The 17,630-nt window shown below is 44.4% G+C and overlaps 2 protein-coding genes and 1 long non-coding RNA gene across 7 annotated transcripts; 1 reads left to right on the top strand and 2 right to left on the bottom strand.

The window, feature by feature from the left end:
* Window positions 1–3,953: 3,953 nt before the first annotated feature.
* On the top strand, window positions 3,954–15,058 carry LOC105704203. Its single transcript, XM_012433249.1, has 7 exons — window positions 3,954–4,144; window positions 6,546–6,647; window positions 6,865–7,802; window positions 10,175–12,155; window positions 13,062–13,460; window positions 13,893–14,275; window positions 14,440–15,058. The coding sequence occupies exons 3-7, from the start codon at window positions 7,509–7,511 to the stop codon at window positions 14,788–14,790; spliced, it is 3,408 nt and encodes a 1,135-aa protein (XP_012288672.1). The 5' UTR covers window positions 3,954–4,144; window positions 6,546–6,647; window positions 6,865–7,508; the 3' UTR covers window positions 14,791–15,058.
* Window positions 13,272–14,444, bottom strand: LOC105704245. The gene is made up of 4 exons (XR_001104436.2): window positions 14,329–14,444; window positions 14,175–14,260; window positions 13,885–14,088; window positions 13,272–13,407 (listed from the first exon to the last, which is right to left on the bottom strand). It is a non-coding gene; the product is annotated as an uncharacterized LOC105704245 (long non-coding RNA).
* On the bottom strand, window positions 14,572–17,476 carry LOC105704213 (protein HGH1 homolog). 5 transcript variants are annotated; one of them, XR_001104433.2, is made up of 8 exons: window positions 17,169–17,461; window positions 16,780–17,014; window positions 16,479–16,712; window positions 16,114–16,395; window positions 15,791–15,952; window positions 15,596–15,709; window positions 14,786–14,838; window positions 14,572–14,662 (listed from the first exon to the last, which is right to left on the bottom strand). XR_001104433.2 is itself a non-coding variant. In XM_012433261.1 (7 exons), exons 2-7 carry the CDS (start codon window positions 17,251–17,253, stop codon window positions 15,604–15,606), a joined length of 1,104 nt encoding a protein of 367 aa, XP_012288684.1. In that variant the 5' UTR covers window positions 17,254–17,294; window positions 17,365–17,476; the 3' UTR covers window positions 15,190–15,603. The 5 variants fall into 5 exon arrangements, 3 of the variants coding, with proteins under 3 accessions (XP_012288684.1, XP_012288692.1, XP_012288708.1); XR_001104432.2 differs by lacking the exon at window positions 14,572–14,662 and having other exon boundaries at window positions 14,746–14,838; window positions 14,924–15,709; XM_012433261.1 differs by lacking the exons at window positions 14,572–14,662; window positions 14,786–14,838 and having other exon boundaries at window positions 15,190–15,709; window positions 17,169–17,294; window positions 17,365–17,476.
* Window positions 17,477–17,630: the final 154 nt, after the last annotated feature.

The raw sequence follows: 17,630 nt of genomic DNA, 5'->3' as shown, positions 1-17,630 counted from the left end.
TCCGTAAAAAATGAATTGATCGTCAGGAGAAAGAGAAGAAAAAATGACATGATAGTGAATTTGCATTTTTTTCGCATTAGCTGTAATGTGTACTGGTTAATTATATGTCACGCGGGATTATCGTATCGACTGCAAAGTATACGAGTACGTACTTAAAATGATGCTTATCTGGAGCCACTGCACAGAAACCTTTTACGCTAATTTCTGCAGCTGACCGTAATGACGCTTTTGTCGAAGAATTTCCAAGAACAAATTACTGGAAACGAGCCCAGAAATGGTCGCTACTTATTTACGCACTGTTGGCCTCTTCGTCGCAAGTGTCACTTTTCTCTAAAAGGCGTATAAATTGTCCCCTAGGTTAGCGTCAGTTCAACTTTTAATTAAATTCATTTCTTAGTTTTGATTTTTATACCCTTATACTTGAACTTTATTAAGGTACGATCCCCTCGACCATTATTAGATCACGATAATGGGTCTCCAAACGATGTTTGACATATTGTCTTTGTCATATAAGGCTGGATTCCATTTCGAATGAACCAGACTGTGTAATTGGTTTTGCGCGAAAGAGACCGTTACATCTACATACTTGTCTTGAAAGTAAGAGAGGAAAGGACAAGAAGATTAACAGAGAGGGAAGAATTGCGGAAGGGGGGAAACGCAAAGACACGCAACCCTGTCTCAAGAATCTCCTTGGCAACAGTCAAAAGTGCCCTATGTATGTAACAAACGATATCCTTCTTTCAAATAGATTTTCGAAAAAGAACTGCGAACACGTTCAATTACATATAACTCGAAAGTTAGAAGAAAACGATTTCATCCGAACATTTCATTATTTTATCCGCGGACACTAGGTGGCAATTTAAGAATTTAGGCATTTCACAACTAATATACGTCTTTACTCTTACCCCTTGCCCTCGACCCTTTCATAACACGGTGAATTTGTCCCACGTTAATCAGAGTTCCATATTATAACAATAATAATAAATTGATTTTTTGACATAGGCGTCGGTTCATTTTGCGTAGAAAATTGATATCGTCATAAAGAAAAAGGAAAAAAAATCAAGGCGATATCTTCGATCGTTCTTGAGTTATCGCGGCAAAACTAGTACAAAATTCCGTTTCGAGAAAAACGCGTCTAACTTCTGGCGTCTAACTTCTTTCATAACACGGTGAATTTGTCTCACGTTAATCAGAGTTCCATATTATAACAATAATAATAAATTGATTTTTTGACATAGGCGTCGGTTCATTTTGCGTAGAAAATTGATATCTTCATAAAAAAGAAGAAAAAAAAAACAAAGTGATATCTTCGATCGTTCTTGAGTTATCGCGGCAAAACTAGTACAAAATGCCGTTTCGAGAAAAACGCGTCTAACTTCTGGCGTCTAACTTCTTTCATAACACGGTGAATTTGTCCCACGTTAATCAGAGTTCCATATTATAACAATAATAATAAATTGATTTTTTGACATAGGCGTCGGTTCATTTTGCGTAGAAAATTGATATCTTCATAAAAAAAAAGAAAAAAAAATCAAGGCGATATCTTCGATCGTTCTTGAGTTATCGCGGCAAAACTAGTACAAAATGTCGTTTCGAGAAAAACGCGTCTAACTTCTGGCGTCTAACTTCTTTCATAACACGGTGAATTTGTCCCACGTTAATCAGAGTTTCATATTATAACAATAATAATAAATTGATTTTTTGACATAGGCGTCGGTTCATTTTGCGTAGAAAATTGATATCTTCATAAAAAAAAGGAAAAAAAATCAAGGCGATATCTTCGATCGTTCTTCAGTTATCGCGGCAAAACTAGTACAAAATGCCGTTTCGAGAAAAACGCGTTTAAGTTCTGGCGCAGTACTACGGCAGAACAATTGCAACTTACATACGTTAAAAATTGCCGGCACTGTAGAAAGACTTCTCGAGTTCCCGCTTTTTCTGTGGCAGCAATCGTGATACGTCGGTTCTTTTCCACCCTAGCTTATTTTGTCGATGCTTGCGATCTCTTGTCTGCATCCAAGAAGGGACGCAACGCGCCAGCCGTTAACCGTTAGCGGAGTATTGGTGTTTTATTTCTCCCTTGTGCTCAGTTTTGCGAATTTTTCAGTTTTCTTTGCGCTAAAACGTTTGGAAGAGACTGTAGGAACAGAATAAAAAAAAAAAGAAACGAAAACATTTGAGATTTTCCAATGCCTAGTCCCCTTAAAAGAGGGTTGAGTGTACATTATATATATTAAATCGACGGGCTTGGGAGGCGAGGCATCGATAACAGATGCGGAATTTCCGGCACGTCGCGGTTTGCAATTTGCGATTCTCCTCCGAAGGTGAGTCGTTGCGATACCGACTTCCGGTTCGGCGGAACGGTGCACGAGGTAACGCGTCGCATCTGCCACCTGTCGTCGGAGCCCGCAACCACCACCTAGTCCGATGACCGCTGCGTGCCTCTACGCACGGGCACAGGGGGTACCAGGACTCCTCTAATTGACATTTCCTATCCATATGCCACTTTCCGCCAATTTATGCGCCTGTATGCTTCTAAGCGTCCCCGCGTTTACGATCCCGTTGCCTCGGTTCGAGCTAATAACAATAAAACGTCGAATTTCGTCCGTTCTCGAGGTTGCGAGTGCATTTCTTCTCTCGTGCAATTGCCTACGAAGTAATTACGGGTTTTTCTGCTTTTCCCTTACTTCTACCCGAGGTACAAAGAGACGAGCAAGGCTTTAGCCGCAAACTGCCGCACCCAACGGCGAAATAAAACGAAAACGAGGGCACGATTGTCGAAAGTGAAGATACACCGACGATTGCGCCGTTCGTTTTAACGATACGCAACCGCACGACGTCGAACGGCTCTTGTCTAAACAAGTTTTCGCTCCTTCGCGTAACTCGTACTTTACTACCCGGAAAAGTGAAAAATTCTTCCTCAAAATAACTCTTTCCGCCGCAGGCATCGTTAATTATCTCCCCTCTAGTTATATGTAATACATTCCGGCAAAAGTTCGTGCGGTTTCCTCGATCGTTCCATCCAGGAAAACTCGCAGGAATTTTTGCCTCAATACAATACACGATTCTATCTATTAAGAAACCTATAACTTTCCTCGGATCAGCAATGTTCTATCGAGTTGAGGTATACGCTCGTGCGATATTTTTTTCGTTCAAATCGTCAAAATGAAAAACCGCACCTTACCCTCGCGTCTCATTATCGGCTTAATAAATTATAAATGATCCTTGAAGTAACTGCGGTCATCACCGAGTCGCGATACGGAGCCTGAGCTTTTCCTGGTGTATATCCCACCTCCGATACCCCAGCCCACCTGCCACGCTGCCTCCGTTTCTTTCCAGACCGTTCCGAAATTGAAAGCCCTCGGCCGCGAGCCGACCCAATTTCGAGTCCCCCCGCCCCGCCATTTTCAAATCCGTGGCGCCCGAGGGCGCGGACATCCGACCCGCTGCCTCCGAGCCCGAGCAGGGTGAGCACGGCGGTCAGAGCGCGCAACAACCCACCTGAGTACCACAGGGTCGTATGTCCCGCGGTCGCCGAGCGAGCGCGCCTCGCGTGGCGCGGAGTACTGTTACTCCGCGCGCGCGTCTCGGGCGCCTGCCGCACGGCGAACGCTCGCGGTACCGTTACCGGTTGCGGCGGTGCCTACGTCGGCAACGCCGAAACCGGCGGCAACGGCAATGCCGGTAGCGACTTGGAACAGCCGGCAACAGCGATCGGCAGCTACGGAGGCACGCGGTCCTTCGATCCTCCCTGGCAGTCCGACTTCCCTTCCCTTGACCGCGTCCTCGACGCGCGCGGGTTGTTTAAATTGCCCGGCAGTACCACCGGAGCGCGCGCGCGCGCGTGCTCGTATATTCCGTCGATCGCCGTGGAGAGGAGAATAACCGTATCGTGGAACTCGGAGCGTCTTGACGCGGAAGCGGCGCGCATCCTCCGCAGTCGTGGACCGGTCGCGGCCATCGCCATTGCCGGTCGCTGGTTCCCGGCTTCTGCGCATCCAGTCGGCGCAGGCCCGCGGCCGCGCGCTGCACGCCTCGTTTTCCGACCCGGTTTACGTCGCTCTTACGTTGCAAGTATTTCCCGATTAATCTGCCTGCCGGTATCTGGAGTGTTGAGGCATCGTCGCCTAGAGTGATTTAACCGGTAAGTACAACGAAATATTGACGTAAGGCCGGCTTTTTTCTTGCAAAACATTCTAAACGGATAGACGCGATTTATGTGCGCAGTTGGTGCTTCGCGCAGGTCTGTGGCGACTGCGCTGCACATTTGATTAGATGTAGGCAGCTTTTCTCATTATTATTCCCAGAAGATTGACATCCCTGGTGCCACCGGTATGGATGAATCACATAAATCTGGTAATCCGTTAGTCGTTTTAATAAAATTCTTCATTTTTTTTTGTGCTGCATGACCTGTAGGGGTGGAATATTTTATGGCGAAATTGCCCCAAATCTATCCTTTTCTTCTCTCGTTGCTTTCTGCATTATACCTCGTCGTTTACTTATAAATGTGAGGAATTGCTATCGTATCTTCAAGTGTGTGTGTTTTTTTTTTTCAGAGATTGTTAAAATATACGCGAGTTTACGTGGAAAACGTGAAACGGGAATGTTAGTATCGTTCCACGTTACTGCGGGCAGATGCCGCGAGTTTAATATGAACTTGTGATCGAACTTGAGATAATTATCGCGAACTCGGCATAGTTTCGATTAACGTGCGAGTTTTATCGATGATTCGATCAAGCCACGGAGGTGACTCGGTCTTCATGTATTGAGGGCGCTCGCAGACGCACTTTGAATTCCGTAAAACTCGTCGGACGGGCTGTAGATACGAGAGAGGAGTCGCGTGCTCGATAATCATTACTTAAACGTCAGCATCAGAGCTTTCCGAAAGCCGTTCACAATTGCAAGTAATTTCCCCCAATTTTAAAATCAATATCATAAAAATCCAATTATTTTTTTTAACACTCTCTTAGCTCTCACTGAAGAAAAAAGAACAACTAAGCAAACGTAACGAGGGGAAACGGCTTAAAAATTTGAAATATAAAATATAATATGTAAAAAAAAAAGATAAAAATTACAATGGTATAGATAAAACACAAGGGCCGCGATTGAGTATATTCCAATTCGAGCATATTTTATCCTCCTATCTGATGCACGTCGCAAGATTTGACGATACACTCGAAAGCGACAAGGAAACTCGAGAAAATCTGAAAAGAGGGAGATGGGGAGACTCGCGGCGATTTCCATGCTTCGCGTGCACTTTCCATCGAGCGAGCGATTTCTCAGGACGAATCAATTGAATGCCCTCGCAAGTGCAGCCAATTGCGATTGTGTTTGCATTTCTCGTGACTGCGGGCCATCGCCGTGTATACTTTCAATGGGCTACGTACTCGCGTGCTTTCAAGTGATGCGTAATGCTTCTTTGCGTCCACGGTCCGAAGGTGCACTCGTGCGCAATGCAAGTACGTTTAGGCCTCGTTCCATACACAAACTCGGAGTTAACTGTTACTCGATACACGAACTGTTAGGTTCAGGAGAGAATAACAGCAGTCCTGCACCTGCTACTAACATTTTTGGCCATAGTACGTAACGAGCACTCGTTATGTGTACACGTGTACCAACTGTACGGTAAACAGAAGCAGATGGACAAACAAGACGATAACGTATTTCGCTCGGGGGCAGGATGAGTATCGGAGTTACACAATTGCATTATACTGGTCGTACTAGCATTATGTAATGGTATCATGTAACCGATTACGATAAATTGGTATATCTGTATCGGTACTTGTATACGTGGTGTCCCGATACCCTCGTCGGAACTTTTAAAGGAAGAAACGGGATAATATTTCCCATCAGAAAATCCTCTTTCATTTTTCTCTCCGATCAGTAATTATCGAGATATAGCGCAATGAAACGCGATCGATCAATCCTTATCACTTGCAGAGCCTGCGCAAAACATGTGAGGATAAATCGTGGGAATTGGAATTGAGGCCCCTAAATTTCTGATTTTTCAGATGCTTCGCGCGTTTTTGATTGGTCAGTTTCATTGCATTATATTTTATTACCTTTTTGCGCTTTTGAAAGGTCAGGCAAGGGTTTCAGGACATCCCGTATAACTCTAACAGATGAACAAACGAGATGGAATTGTATTTTACTCGTTTCAGTGACGAACAAATATTTAATCGATTATAATTTGTTATAGTACGTAGATAAATGTATGTAACTGCCAGGTGTAAATATTAATACATACCTGTTTAAAACGGGAAGCAAGTGCTCCGGCACCTTGCCAATGGCGCAAAAACGTCTTCAGGAGCTAACGGAAGTGTGGAATTACTTCCAAGAGCAATTCCTTGCCGTTCTAATCCCGCGACGTTAACGGAGACTCGATTGTACATTCCGGATGAATTACACCTTCGGTCATTGAAGATTGGTCGAAAATTAGCTAGACATTAGCTGGGAATTAGCTGGAAATTGATTTCCCTGTGCGGTCAAAGTGGCAGGTTGTTTTAACGCCTTTTCATCTTTATTTCTTCGCATCTTTATTTCAGCTGGAGAAAAGGAAAACGAAACGCAGGGCGGCTCCGCTATCGCAGCTTCTTCTTTGTCCCGATCTCTTGGTTTCGAGGGAAGAAAGGAAAAAGAAATCCGAGGTGGGTTTAAATAAGGTCTGGCAAGCAGCCTTCGAAATCAATTTCAATCTCGAGCGATTGCTATCTCGGTGGTCTCTATTCTTGGATAGTTTATCACACTCCAATTAGGAATCGCTCCTCTTGTATAAATTTAACGGCTCGTAGAGACGAATGGAAGACGGGCAGAAACGAGGTGAGAGCATCCTCGGTGTAAAGTCATTTCTCCGTTGGATTTCAGCAAGTTCGAGGCCTCCTCTAGCAACCCCGAGGAGTTCAGGAAATTGGAAGCCCAGAGGTGCATCCGCGAAATGTGATCAAGCAGACCGGAAATTGGTTACGAGAAAAAGGGTTACTGGATTCCTGGGACAGGTGATTCAAGAAGATACACGGAGATATGGACGTTTCGTTACCGTTGATACCGAGAAGACAGCGAAGAAGGGGCTTCCCGTCGCACGAGACGTTAACAAGGAACCAAGAAAAATAGGATTCTTAATCTTATAGAAAGTTATTCACGGAAAATCGATGAAGACCCATTCAAGAAGAGAAGAAGCCTCCCTGTGCAACGATAAGCGACTATGAAAAGGTAACTTCCTTACCGCATCAGTAAAACCTGGACAAACTGACGAAAGACGGAGCTCATCCTTCGATACACGTCTCGAATATAAACCGGAAAGATATGCCTGTTTTTGCGACAGTCAGTCTGGAAAAGGGGAAGAAAAACGAGACGATGAACTCGCAAAAGAAGATCATCATGGCGATAAAAAGTTAACGCCAATGCTGATGTCGAAAAGACCGAAGGAGGCGATAGTAAGAGCGACATGAGTGCAAGCAACGCGAGAGGATTAAGTCGGTGTTAGGAAACTTTTGATAGGAAACTGGAAGATGGCAGCTGTCGAGGCAGGTTTCCGCCTTATCGACGCTCCCTCCGAGTGCTCTCTGAGGAGCAAGGCGAGGATCGATGCCCTCTTCGAGGACTCCCGGTCGGTCTGCAGTTCCACCTTTGGAGGGTGGTACGGGGGAGCGATTTCGACCGTCGAACCGACGAACCCTGAAGATCTGACTACGGAAGAGCAGAGGAAGATCAATGGAGCCGTTCAAGCCAGGATAGAGGCCATGTTTGCTTCCGTCGAAGCCGAGGCCGGAACCCCCGGGGAGTGCGCCGCTGCAGTTTTACAGGTAACTACCTTACCACCTCGACTCCCCTCGAGCGAGGAAAACGGATCACGAAGTATTTAATAAAGCCTTCCGAGAACTTACGCTCTAGATTTCCGATAGAAAGGCGGCGCGATGGAAGGTCCGGATAGGTGGAGAAAGGAGTAGGTCGAGAACAATGGCATGGATTTGGAGGTTGAAATAAACGCCAAGGAAACGTCCGGAGGATCTCGATGGAGATGTTAATTCAATGTAGCACTTACCATTTACCGAGGTCTCTGTGCAAAGACGACGACACATATTTGGCATGGGTGCCGAGTAGAAATTTAGGGTTAACGGATCGGTCGAAGCGAATATTTTAATGCTCGACCTTTCCCACTTCATTACGTCCTTTCGACCAAATCGAAGAGTATAAATTACTTACAGGGGTGAAATTACCTCCTAAAAATTACTGCAGTTCTCATTTTATTTATCGGAAACAATGTCTAATGCGAGGAAACGTTTTCAATAAAACGTAACTCTCTTAACAAGATTCGGTCATCGAGTAAGAGCAAAACCAATAAACTCAAAACATTTCTACAGAATTATTGCAAAATAACACGGAACAACTTTTTGAAATCCGCTTCTGTCGTGAGATATTCATTTTTTCAAAAGTTTCATAATTGATGATAAATAAAATGAGAACTGAAAATGGAGAACATTTTCGGGAGTCGATTTCATCTGTGTAAGTAAATACTTATTTTCTTTTATTCGTGACGAAAGATGTGAAGCGGAAGAGGGTGAGCACCAAAAATTCACTTCGAACGATCCATCTACCCTAGGCAGTATTCGATATATAAATTCTTGCTCGGTACTCGCGAAATGCCAAAGATATGGTTATTAGGGAAATTTACAGATTTTAGGGTCGAGCTTTGCTTACGTATGGCTTTAAGATCGCTATTACGAAATTAACCGACGAAGGAGAAACCCATAGGATTATTGGTCCCCTTTTGGAGATTTGTATCCAGCTGTACGGTTTCACTTGTGCTAATCGCGCTCTAATCCCGGGTTCTGATCCTGTTTTCCACCTTGAAGAGACCTTGGAACGGTGAACACTCGGCATGAGCGAGATCGCCACGTTCGAGCGAGCTGCGCGAACCGGAACAAGAGATTCACCTACTTTGTCGCACTCGTTAGGCACCTGTGCTCGGGTCGATTCTGCCGAGAAGAGGAAAATCCGCCTTTTCTCCCGATTTCCACGTCCACGGCTCTCGAAGACTCCCCTAACACCTGTCGAGAATATAACTTTGAAGGAAGGAAAAAAGATTCGTCTCAAGAAGTCCCCTCAATTTGCCAAAAACGAGGAAAATTATGCATCCGAAAATTCGAAGGCGGACTCTTAGATCTTTTCCCTTATCGGTTGCACCCTATATAATTAATACGAATATCGGAAGTTTATTTCCAGGTTTTATTGAATAGAGTTGCGTTAATGAAAGTGTTCCGACAACTCCTTGGTCCGTGCTCCGAATTTGGAGAAACTAATCTGGAAGGACTTTCTTCGAATTTCTTCGAATCTCCTGAAATCTCGTCGAATCTTCCCGCGAACTTTTCATTCTCACTTTCATTCCGTTTACGAGCCGTGAAGCATGGCGATCAAGAATCTAGGGTCTTCTCGTTACTCGCTTTGTTCAGAACAAAAAAAGGATCCCCCCTTACCGCGCTCTCGACATGCAAAACTTTTACCCGGTTTCCTAACTTTAATTCCCTTTTTCCTCTTTCCCTGGAATTTCAAGGACTCGACTCGGCGGTAATTCTTCGTGGTCGACCTCGCGAGTTGATCTCAGCCGGCCTGGCTTTTATGAGGTCAAGAAGTAATCGCATGACCCCGATCAATCGAAACCGGTTGGTTTCGGCATTTTTCGAAACAGTACACGTTTCCATGGATCCTACTCCGGTCGAAATTACGCCAGTGTCCTGCATCCGTGTCACGACCGAAACGGACCGTTCCCGTAAAAATTGCGCATACAGTATTAATGTATTAAAAGTACCGCCGGTTTCTTTTAAACGGAAGCAATGCACAAGTTCATTTATCTTTTGGCGCTGATACGTTGCCAAATGCCTTTAGTAATTTTTCTTAGTTTTTTAATATACTTCGAGTTCCCCTAGGGTAAAAACTAAGACTATCAGCACGTTCCCTGCCAGACTAAATTTCTACGACTATCCGTGACTGTAGGGGGTCGCGCCCGCCGCAGGTCATGGTAAGCCTATTTCGTATGATATTCTGGTATCGGTACATTTTTTAACATATTTCATGAAAATGTAACGCTTAGTACCGAAAACATGAAAATACTTGCCAGAGACATGACGTGTTAATAATTGAAATTTATCAACGATATTAACAATTTCTCCGTTTACAGGTGAGGTATCTCGGAGCGGCGCCGATCGGAGGTCGCGTGACGAGCATTCGAGGTCTTCAGGAACCTCTTCGTCAGCACCTTGAGCGCCTGCACGCCTCTCAGAGCGCCGAACTGGAGGTCTCCCGTCGCGGGTTGGCGTTTCGAACGGCAGGATGTTGCGAAAAGGTGAATCCCTTTCGAAGAATAGCAGTCTGGAGCGCCCTGAGGCTGCGTTCCCGAAGAAGTCCCTCGGGAGGTCTGCGGTATGCGTTTGTACCACTTGTGGGCGACATGTCCGGTTCAGGACCCGATGACAAGCATGCCGACCTCTACAGGACCATGCGAGGTCTTCGAAGCGTTGCCGAGGATTATCCTCCAATTTTTGCCGTGGTCATGAGGAGGCCAGGAGCACCCAGACTGCTAGAATGCCATGCCTTTGCCTGCCAAACCGAAGAAGACGCGGTGGCCGCGGCAGCGACTTTATACAGAGCTCTTTTGGCGGATTTGGACGCGAATCGCAGGAGACCTCGACATGCTAACGGGTTAGGATGCGTCAGCTTGGCCTCCGTGGCCTCCAGCACCAGAGAGCCGAGTCCATCCGGGAAAGCAAACGGAGAGATTCTGCGACCACCACCTCCGCGTCCCACAGCCCCACATCCGGTTCGACCTCCCAGAGCGAAGAAAAACTCCATCTCCAGCCTCACCGAGGACTCAGGGCTCTCCGACCAGGTCGAGAAAGCGCCTAGAAGGAAGAAGGTGTTGGATGTACAGTCGGAGAATGTTTCGATGATTGGGTCCAAAAAACCCACCGGCGAGGGTTCTTCAACGAAGAATGGCGTTAAAACCCCGACGAAGGACCTCGCCGGCCAAGGAAACGTGACCGAGAACTTAAAGAAAGGGACGCTGAGTCAGAAGGCAGTCAAAGGGAAGCTATTCGATGGAGAGGAAATGCAAAATTTAAAGAACAAGGCTCAGAGTAAGGACGAGGTGACGTTGGGGAGGGAAGAGGCTCTTACGAGGAAGCTTAACAGCTACGAGAAGCTTCCTGTCAGAGGGAAGCGGGTCGATCAGGAACCCTTCAACGATGATTCCGTCATAAAGACAGAAATTAACGTTCCAGCGGAGGAGGAGAACCTGGACCAAGTTCAGCAGACGGAGGAGAGGGTCTACGAGAAAAACAGAGCCTCCTACGATCTCCTCCACAGCTCTTCGGACAACCTGCTTTCTGGGGGGATGGAAAAATACTCCAGGAAGATGAGCTCCAGAATTTACGAGTCCGCGGAAGATGAGAAAACTTACCAATTGGCCACGAACGATATTTATGGACAATTTAGCGTTAAGAAGCAAGCCAAGAATGAAAAGCTGTACGAAGACCGCTTCCTGGAATTTGAGAAGACCTACGCCTTAGGCCACGCAGACGTCCCTTCCGCGGGGATGGAGAAACCCGGGAATTGCAGAAAGGGGAACTCTAGGGAAAATCTCTACCAGAGAATGAACCCGCAAGATCTGGCAACGAGGAGGAAAGCTCCTTGTTTGTCGGACGAGAGTGCAACCGGTCACAGACACAGATGCAGGGGTCAGGAGGACCTCTGCTCCGGCCATAAATCGGAGTCTGGGAGAATTTCCACTCTGGACAAGCCCTTGAGGAAGAGTCGAGATAAATTGGAAGCCGGAAAGTCGAAGGTCCCAGAATACTCCCAACCAAGGGTCAGGAAAAGGAGCAGAGCCGGAAGCGAGCCGCCATTGAGCTGCTCCGAGGACGCATCCAAGGTCCTGCCGGAGGACAAGCTGAAGAGGTCTCAAAGCGACCTTGACGTTAACAGAGGAGACCTCATGACTAGGGTAGAGTTGCCACGTAGAGGGAGCTTTCTTAATTCCGGAAGCGTTCGAAGACCGAATAACGTTCCCGGAGGAACGCCTCTAGGGTTCACCGAGCTATTCGACGAGTTTAGAAACCAAGAAGGACTTACCAGCGTCGACGACATACTCGCGGCCATTATAGGTAAGAGACTGCTACTCTTGAGAGAAAAATTGGAACGCAGGAAATTGGAATTGTAAATTTAACCAAGGTTTTTCTTACTATCTTTTTCACTTTTTTTTTTTTTTTTCTTTCAACGAATAAACGAGAAACTTGATTCCGCTGCGGGTGATGCAGAAACATTTTTGGATCACAGGAGATTACGGAAGATTACTCTGTTTTTTATTTACCGTCAACTGCAGTACGTACGCGGAACGGAGGACGTTAAATATTATCGAAAGCGTTCACTTCGAACATTTGAGGCGCACGTAAAAGGTGCCAGATCATGCGTAGTTTTTACACCGCGGAAAGAACCAGTTACTCTTCTCCACTTGGAAGTAAGATCGCCTCATATAGGATGCTGCTATCCAACATTCCATCGACTCTTTACTCGTTCTGAGGCCACAACGGCTCAAAGAACATGACGAAACCTGAAAGAATGCTTGAATAAGTTACAGCCTCCGCATGAACGCGTACCGTTACCTTTCCAGCTAAGAGACCAATAATCAGTGTCTTCCTCATACCACCACCTGATGTTTATTAGATCTGCCAATCCCACTTTCTCGGAGCAGTCGCCTCATCGACACTCTTATCCAAGTATACTCCTGAACATTTCCGCCTAAGAAGCGAAACAACGTTTAACTTTACGCTTCGATAGACTTCGATGTAACTTCTCAACTCTTGAAAGAAATCAGTTTTATAGGAAAATAAAAATCCACACGCATGGGAACTGAGGGAGATCCTTTATCGAAGAGTAGATTCATATATATTTCTGTAATCTCATCCAGACGTTCCATTCTATCGAGGGACGTTCTTGTGCGTGGACAACGGGATTTCTCGTTTCGGATCACCCGACTTCAAGTACACCTTTGTCATACTTTCGTCTTCCAGATCCCGAGGGGATGTCCTTCAACGATCTGAAGCCACTATACAAGGAGTTCCTCCTAAAATTGGCAGCAACACTGACCCAGGACGAGCTCTATGAAAGATCGGCCAGCATAATGAGGAGGCGCCGCCGACCTCAAAGGCGACGCTCGGTCCGACGACCTTGCCTGCTGCGCCGCGCAATACGGAGATCCATGTCACGATTAAAAGGCGGCCCGACTGAATTTACTTCCGTCATATTCCCTGCCAGGAGGCTCAATGACAGCATCGACAGCAGCTCATCCTGTGGTGCGAGGAACGGCCATGGAAACAATCGTGTCCTGGCCAGCAGGCTCGGCAGGAGGAGACCATCCTGGAAGAGAACAAAGCACGTTGGACAAACGACCTCGGAAGACAGTGACACGTGTTAGTTATTTTCTTTACATTCTTCACGTTCCCTCTTTACTTTTAACACTTTAAATCCGATGTACCACTATAGTGGTTTCCACCTCACCGACGTTTTATTAACTAAACGCCGCTACAATGGCTTCCTGTGAATATTGTTTTACGAAACGCCACTATAGTGACCCTTTCTTTACCGTGCATTCGAAACGAGTGGGAATTCAATTTCTAATGTGATATCAATCGTATTTATATATGATATTTGTACTCCGCGGCTGACTCTGGTGTAGCTGAAGAGATAAAATCTGTAAGAGGGGTCATTGGACATTTTTTACACTGGTATGGTACAATTGCAATAAGTGCGATTTTTGTTTCGGAAGGATTCCTCTGTTGAATGAAAGTCATCTAATTCAGCTTTGCTCTGGATGAGTGATACAGAATATCTTACCTTTGTAGGTAGACGACTCGGTCGCAACGTAGGGGCAGGTGCCAATAGGAGTAGCAGCGGGTATGTCAGCTGCAGCGAGTGCAGCTACGATTCTGAATCCTGTACCTGCGTCTCCGCGGACAAATGCTATTGTTCCTTGGCACGCAGAATTCCCGCTCCGCCGGCACCTGTAGCCGTTGCCGTCTGTTCCTGTGACACGGACAGCTGTTCGGAGAGCAACAAATGTTACTGTGCGAGGAAATCCGTCCAGCCGACCATTTTGGAACAGTTGAGGCAGCGCGGGATCGTACCTTCCGAAAGCACCCTGAGCAGGGGCGGAAGTCCAGAAAGGATCAGATCTTCGAGGAATAGCAGGAGTCATGGCTCCTCGACGAGTCTAGAATTTCTCAAGGTAGTTCCTCGGTAGAAATTAAGTAGTGTAAGATAAATTAACGAGAAACTTACGTCTAAAAATTGAGTGGAAACGAGATTGTCTCGGGCATCTCAACGCCAATCGTTAGGCGCTTCTTCGGGATCGAAGTGAATATTTTTACAAGTTCCTCTCGGTGGTTTTAGATCCGCCCGACTGCGACACCTGCGAGCTCGGACAATTTGGCCCTGGATTACGATCTTTTCAATCCTGGAAGAAAAGTGGCCCATTCAAAGGGCGATGAAAAGGTCCTGCTGGTTAGCGCAAGGGATCCCCAGGGCCGTTTGGTTTACGTGGGAGGCGCCGACGGGGACAAAAGGTCTTGCAAACGGGGCAAGAACCGACACGCTGGACACCATGAGGCCCTTTCTATAAAGAAGAGTGCAGAAATTGCTGCGGTCTTTGGGGCGAATTCCAACAGGTCTTGTAGAAGGAGCAGCATTTCCAGCCTGCGGAGCTCCATTAGTTTAGAAGCCGGATTGGGTTACTTACCCTGACAATGAAAATCTCCTGATCTCGTGATCGAATTTCTACTGCGTCATTATCTATAAATAAATAGTTTAAATAGCAATTTCTCCTCATAACAGGTTTATGATAAAGATAGCGCTGATGTCTGTGCGAATTTTGTACCTGCTTGAATGATTTATGTTCGCTTGAATGTTGCACAGATTTTAAAAATTGTTAATGTTCTGAATTGAATACTTAGAGCTTAAATATTATAGCTTTCGATGATAATAAAAGTGGCCTGCTTGCGTTAATTTTAAATACTGCTTCAATTATTTTGCGCTCCTGCAATTCGGGTATGTGAAAGAGAACATCTGTGCAACTCTAAGTGAACTTTCTTAGATTCTTGACGTACTTCTCAGGTGCTGGCTTTTGCCAGGAAAGGGTATCAATTCAGAGTCACCTGGCTTAGTGTTAAACCATTCTTTTTTGTTAACTGAAGTTTCTATCCCCTTTATGGGACTAGGATAATGGTGCTGTCGAGAATGGTTAAGAGTTTCAAAAGCATTATTAAGAAAACACAGGACAAGTCGTTAGTTGTTAAATCGTAGTAACATTTTTCCATACGTCTCCATCGCCTTGTTTTAGTAAAACATTTTCCTGCTACGCTGGACCTGATAGCTTAAAAATAAATATTTAAGGGGCAAGTGCAATACTATCGGTTGAATGAAATGTGCAAAGCTTTGTGAAATTATGTCTGTTTTTAATACGGAGGAATATAATGTTTACGACGTGTTATGTCGCACAATATTTACAGAATCTCCGATAAGAAAGTAATTTACATTGATGACAGTGTACCTGCACGGTTATTTCTCTGATATAAACTCTTCATTCATTTTATGAAACTCTTCCTCGTATTTCGACGGTACGTCCACATCTTTTAAATTATCCAGTCCTATTTCCTCTTCAGTTCTGGAAAACGATAAAATTATATCAAAGTTTCAGGTACCCTATGCAATATATACAATTAAGAGCGTTTAAAGAAGCTATTACCTGATTAAGATATCAACAACATTTTCGCAGGCTAACAGGATAGATTTATTTTTTTCCCACTTGTGGTATTCCCGCAATATTGCATAAGCATTTTTTTCACGCAACAAAATTCGTCCACTTTTAGTTGCACATAATTGATTCAAAGTTTCTAAAAGCATGGTCCTATAATTCAGTAAAACGTTCAGCCAATGAATAAATAAATTGTTTCAATATTATTAAGAATTGCATTATGAATCATCAAAATGGAGTTAGCATTCAACTCCTGTACAGAGAATATAAATTTGAACCAACAGTTTGAAACAATGAATCAAAGAGCTGTATACCGAATGTCGGGATTTGTCTCTCGTTCCTTAGTTTCTGGTAAATACTGTAGATCCAGAGGAAGTTTATCGTTGTCTTCCTCAGGAAGCTCTTCAGGACCTGCTAGTGGTAGTAAAATGTGTGGCAAGATATCAACTTCTGAACCTAATAGCCAGTCATGATTATCGATGTCAAAACAACAATTCCTCAAGGTAGCAACAATTCCGTATCGTCTTACATCATTTTTGTGCTCCGTAAATGGCAACAGCCTCTGAATAACACACCGATCCTTATCCATTATATACCTTTAAAAATAATTAGTTCAAAATAGGTAAAAACAGTCAAAATACTCCTGCAGTTATAAAATATTATATTAAAGGAAACAAACCTGCGTACACTAAGCGATTGACTGAGGTTACTCAAAACAGTTGCCACATAATCCAGATCTGCACCTTTACAGTTGTAAGTTACTGTCGTGAAAGCAGTGACAATGGAATCCCATGTATAACTACTTTTCTCCATTAATTTTATAAATCTTTCTACATGATTCCGTGAGCGAGTCAAATTTGATAATATCATGGAGCAAGGATCTGCTATTACACTATTCTTATCCATAATATACCTGCACATAATGCCTAATTAGTAAATACCAAGCAATTGTAATTCCTTTAGTTTGAAAAAACTTATACCTTAGACAAGTATTTACTAGATTACTGCTTATATTATGATCAGCATCAATTGTACTCGTTTCAGAAATTAGTAGTAAAGTATTAGCCCCCTCCTCTTCTGCACTGATATTAATCAACAGCAGAGATGCATCCTTAGCGATCACTGGAGAGTCATCTTGCATCAATGCAATAACACATTTTAAAATTGCAGAAGTATTGAGCAATAATTCAATCCCTTTTTTAGTGCCTGTCATCCCTGAAGTAATCAGTGGTGCGTGTTAAACAAATTATTATACATATATGAATGCAGAACTGTAGAAACGATAGAAATACATTTTTCATAAATATATCATTCAATTTGTATTCTTGTTTCACTACAATACTATAAAATTAATAACAGTATTATTTACTTAATACATGTTTCAGTGCAACACATTTTACATCCTGTCGACATGCCGGAATTAAAAAATTGCAAATTTCCCTCAAAGCCTCCATAATCGCTTAGAAGGGTTTACTTATTATCAATCAATGGTACTCTAGAAATTAAAACTTCGATTCAATCAATTAATAATTCAATTTCTCTTGTATTTTACATAAAAGATATACCAAAAACTATAACACGACCATGTAACCTCCCTTGGTAAACTTTAACAATATGAACAATTGGGAACAATATTTAGGTCCAACTGGTTGCGACCAGTTGCGACTCAGAGGGTAGTAGAAACCAGAGATGAGTTGGGAGATTGCTCACGGAAGGGATCGTGCGATCGCATCCAGTGCTGCCCTCTAGTTTCGTACGTTAGCTTTCACCGTTTTTTGCCCCCAAGAGCGGCACAACGAATTTCTGATATTGAGCTCGCGCACTCGCGATA

This window comes from Orussus abietinus, unplaced genomic scaffold (assembly GCF_000612105.2).
Source record: "Orussus abietinus isolate OABI.00-Male unplaced genomic scaffold, Oabi_2.0 scaffold329, whole genome shotgun sequence".
NCBI lineage: Eukaryota > Metazoa > Arthropoda > Insecta > Hymenoptera > Orussidae > Orussus > Orussus abietinus.
This window is presented reverse-complemented; position numbering and strand designations above follow the sequence as displayed.